Raw genomic sequence first — 4,801 nt, forward strand, 5'->3', positions numbered from 1 at the left:
GGGGTGAAACACTTATTTCACACTGCCCTCTTGTTCGTTTAACCATTAGGTATTAAGTGCCAAATCATGTACAAAAGATACAATGGACTGAGGCCATATCCAGGAGGATTTTTTTTTTTTTCTCACTTGCTTCACAACCAGAAACTGGAGTCTACACTACGCCCTCATAAACATTTCAGGGCTTTCACCACCAATATGAATCCCCAGGACATTGCCATCAAGTCCTAGGACTCGTAGGACCAGCTTACCTGGTCTCCATGGCATATAAGTAACCAAAAGCACAATGCCCTCCCCTCATCCAGTTGTTCATTTACAGCTAAGTGAACTGGAGTAATGTGAAATGAATTGTTTTGTTCAAGAACACAATGACCTACCTGGTCTGGGAATTGAAATCACTATCTTGCTATTATGAAGGCAACACCCTAACTACAAGGCCACACACCTTCACACTTCAGGGTTTTGGGAGGTATTATATTTTGAGTCTTATCGTTGTCTTGTAGACCCTAGATCAGCCCTGATCAAACAGACCCCTGATAAAGGGCATTCTGGCTATGGCTGTCCCCTCTTACATTTCAGGTATTATGTATATAGAGCTACAATATCCAATACAAGTTCTTTCCTCCAAGGTGACATCTTTTGACTAAGGAAGACTTATCAGCCATGATAGAGAGTGAGTGAGTGAGTGAGTGAGTGAGTGAGTTAGTGAGTGAGTGAGTGAGTTAGTGAGTGAGTGTTTGTGTAAAAGTGTGAGATTATCTGTGAACGTTAACATTTTATCCAGAAGACAAACTTACATCTGCTTAATATAGCAATTGTAACTAACAACTGGGACTTGATAAATCTGCTGCTACACAGTAACCACGGGAACCGAAGTGGCATTGACATTTCACTTTATCTGCACACAAAACACAGTCAGCAAGAGAGGTAACATCACCATCATCATCACCACCATCAACATCATTAACATCACCACTATCACCTTCACCATTATTGTAATGTCCACACACACACACACACACACACACACACACACACACACACACACACACACAACAGGTCTCTCTCAGTTTCCATCTACCAAATCCAGTCACAAGGCTTTGGTCAGCCTGGCACTATAGTACAAGACACTTGCCTAAGGTGCCATGCAGTAGGACTGAACTCGGAACCATGTGGCTGGTAAGCAAGCTACTTACCACAGAACCACTCCTGTGCCTATGTAAGCATTTTAAATAGATGAGTTTAACTCTTGATGCCAAGCCGCCCGTGATACAAAGTTCTTGTTTGAAAATGGTCTACATTAAAATCTTCCATCCAACTTTCTTGTTAATTTATGCTCTAAGCACTAGCTTAAAACTGACCAAGTTATTTTACCAAATTCTTCATTTTTTTCTAGAATTAATTGAAACACAGTATATATATATCAACTGAAATATGGTAACAAAAGGTTTAAATGGTAATGCACCAGACTACAAAATGGTCTTCTTGCAGCATTTACTCCGCTTTTGTACCATTCTCAATTACAATACCACCACCCAGAGTAGACTTCGACTTTCATCTCTACAGAATCAATAAAATATATTGATTCCATTGACTATAAATTGCTCCCATCAAAAAATGTGTGATGTTGTGCCAGAGGAAGAAATCAATACATTTTTACACACCACAAGAGGATACAATAACCCAAAAATACAAGAAAGAGATAAACACCATGTGACGTATTGCGTCTACTATTATGTGTACACAGTACCGCATACACAGTACAGTGTATGCAGCCCAGTTTACCAGATACCAAACCCCTATTACAGACCACTATTACCGTATTCAGTGGCATAAAAGACTCGCAGGCACATTAGATGCACCCCAATTTCAGCAGCACATATTCGGGAACAAATGGTTTTCATTAGTGCCTTAATATAAATATTGGTTCCAAATTTTGGCATGAGGCCAGCAAATTCAGGGGATGGGGCAAGTCGATTACATTGACCCCCCAATACTCAGCTGGTACTTATTTTTATCGACCCCCCACCAAAAGGATAAAAAGCAAAGTTGGCCTCAGCAGCATTTGAACTCAGAACACTGAGACAGACGAAATGCCACTAAGCATTTTATACAGCATGCTAACAATTCTGCCAGCTGCCTTTAAAGAATGTAACATTGAAAGCAACTAAGGTGGTAAGTTGGCAGAAACATTAGCACACAAGACAAAAGGCTTAGCAGTATTTCAGCCGTCTTTACATTCAGGGTTCAAATGCCACCAAGGTAGACTTTAGGTTTCATACTTTCAGATGAGGCGGGGTCGATAAAATAAGTACCAATAGAGCACTGGGAGTCACTGTAATCAACTAACTGCCTCCCGCTAAAACTGCGGGCTTTGTACCAAAATTTTAGATCAGTATTTAACCTTTTAGCATCCAGATTACTCTGTCAAATGTAAAGGGAAAAGACCCTTTTCAGTCATGAACGACCATGGATTGCACCTAGAAAGTTCCCCCTCCAAGGTACAAGTCCAGGCAAGGTTTTTTTATGGAAGACCAGCAGTTGTCCATGCATACCAGCCTCCCCTCTCTGTGCCACTGATGCTATCCATGGGAAAGGCAAAGGCTGATACAGCTTGGCACCTGTGATGTTGCAACTCATTTCTACAGCTGAGTAAACTGGAGTAACGTGAAATAAAGTGTCTTGCTCAAGAACACAACACACAGCCCAGTCTGGGAATTGAACCCATTATTGTGAACCCAACGCTCTAACTATTGAGCTATGTGTCGTCTCTGTCAAACGTAAAGCTTATTTATTCACATTTGTCTTGAATTAATCATACATCATCTCATAGCTTCAAGATTTCCATGATGTGATTATTTTTATGACATTGTAGGGTAGGTGTGAGAAGTCGTATTTGGCTAGTTTGAACATAAAACAGATGGACTATTTGGGCTGCATCAGGCAGGTTTACATGGTGAAAAGTTAAAGCAAATTTGCATATAGGGGTAATCTTTTGAGACATTTTTGGGGGGCAGAAATGTGCATTTTGTATGCCTTGAAATACAGCAGCTTACAAACCTTTCAAAACAATAGACTTCTGTGAATCAGACTACTTACAAACACACACACACACACACATACCTAAGTGGACCACCCTAAAATAAAATACATTACAAGAACTACACTTGAAAGTAAGCTTATTAAGTACCCATCTAATACGATACAAAGAAGCCTGCCAAAACAGTAACATAAACTTTGACCCAATTAAACAGAATCCTGACTTTGGCCAGTAACTGATGTGAAGCCGAGGTCAACGACACAAGTTTACAAACAGATCAGATTCAAAACAACCTCTCCACACCACTACCACCACACAAACCCTAACCAATAAACAACTAACTGTATTCAGTTCTCTTCAAGCCAAGCTTATTGGAATACTCCAAACGAAACTAGAGAAAATTATGCCCAGTTGCATCGGCAACTGCCCATACTATGCGCAAAGGAAACACATGAAGGCCATTGTAACCATAAAAGTATGCTGTATGGCATTGTAAAATAAAAGGAAATAAATTTTCAGGATGTACCCGTCTATATTCTGTATTGTTATAATTATTGCTTATATTAGGTTGTCTCATATGAAATGTATTTTAAATGGGTTTCTTATGAGTCATCTAACACCATTAGACTCATCTAACACCATTAGACTCATCTAACTCTTTCTGAATCCTCTGCAGTTCTCAGATTGACACCGAAACACACTGAATTGTTCATATTGGAGCTTCCAGTGCAAATGCCAAGCAGTGCAGCATGTTGTTTCCAAATTTCTGGCAAAGTGAATTGCATCATGGTGCTGTTTTTCTCACAGACGGTGCCCAACTGCCCCTACCATACTGTGTAGTCAACAAAATCCAAAACAATGTGCATGCATGAAATTAAAAATATAAAATGGCAATTTACTCATCACACCCTCTCTGTGTGTATGTGTATGTGCGTTATATATATATATATATATATATATATATAGACACACACACAATATTTCCACAACCAGCCAAAACTGCCCAGAAACCACTGACATTAGTCTGTGAAGGTTTAACGAAGAACAGATTAACTCACCTGTTAAAACATTTTTAGCTGAAGCATGAGCCAGGTCAAGAGGAGTCTTGCCATCTGTGTTTCTGATAGTAGGGTCAGCACCATGTTGAAGTAATACTGGAAAGATAGAATAGAAACATATTAGATTTTACCGTTTATCAAACAGGACACAAAAAAACTCTCACAACATCATGGTGCCACGTAAAAAAGCACCCGTTTTGGTGCCACGTAAAAAAGCACCTGTATTGGTGCTATGTAAAAGGCAGCCATGCTTGTGCCATGTATAAAGCACCCAGTAAGTTCTGTAAAGCGGTTGGTATTAGGAAGGGCATCCTTCCATAGAAACAATGCCAAAACAAACAACTGGAGCCTGGTGCAGCTCTCCGGCCACAGCCAGCTCTTGTCAAACTGTCCAACTCATGCTGGCACGGCAAATGGATGTTGACGATGATGTTGATCTACCACAACATGAAGCTGTTCTAACAATTTCCCTTCAACCCTTCTCTCGTTTTGTTGCTCAAACTTTTGTTGGCACTCATTCGCTTACGACGTCGAGGGTTCCAGTTGATCCGATCAACGGAACAGCCTGCTCGTGAAATTAACGTGCAAGTGGCTGAGCACTCCACAGACACGTGTACCCTTAACGTAGTTCTCGGGGATATTCAGCGTGACACAGTGTGACAAGGCCGGCCCTTTGAATTACAGGCACAACAGAAACAGGAAGAAA

General features: G+C 40.5%; 1 protein-coding gene across 1 annotated transcript in view; it reads right to left on the reverse strand.

Moving 5' to 3' along the window:
• Window positions 1-3,428: 3,428 nt before the first annotated feature.
• The window catches only part of LOC128250506 (poly [ADP-ribose] polymerase tankyrase-2-like), a 50,322-nt gene continuing 48,949 nt past the window's right edge, over window positions 3,429-4,801 (reverse strand). Inside the window, exons 3-4 of the mRNA XM_052975648.1 lie at window positions 3,934-4,191; window positions 3,429-3,517 (exon numbers count right to left, since the gene is read on the reverse strand). Coding sequence (XP_052831608.1) covers window positions 3,429-3,517; window positions 3,934-4,191 — 347 coding nt within the window. The remainder of the gene's footprint in view (window positions 3,518-3,933; window positions 4,192-4,801) is intronic.

Source organism: Octopus bimaculoides, chromosome 22 (genome assembly GCF_001194135.2).
Source record: "Octopus bimaculoides isolate UCB-OBI-ISO-001 chromosome 22, ASM119413v2, whole genome shotgun sequence".
NCBI classification, from domain to species: Eukaryota; Metazoa; Mollusca; class Cephalopoda; order Octopoda; family Octopodidae; genus Octopus; species Octopus bimaculoides.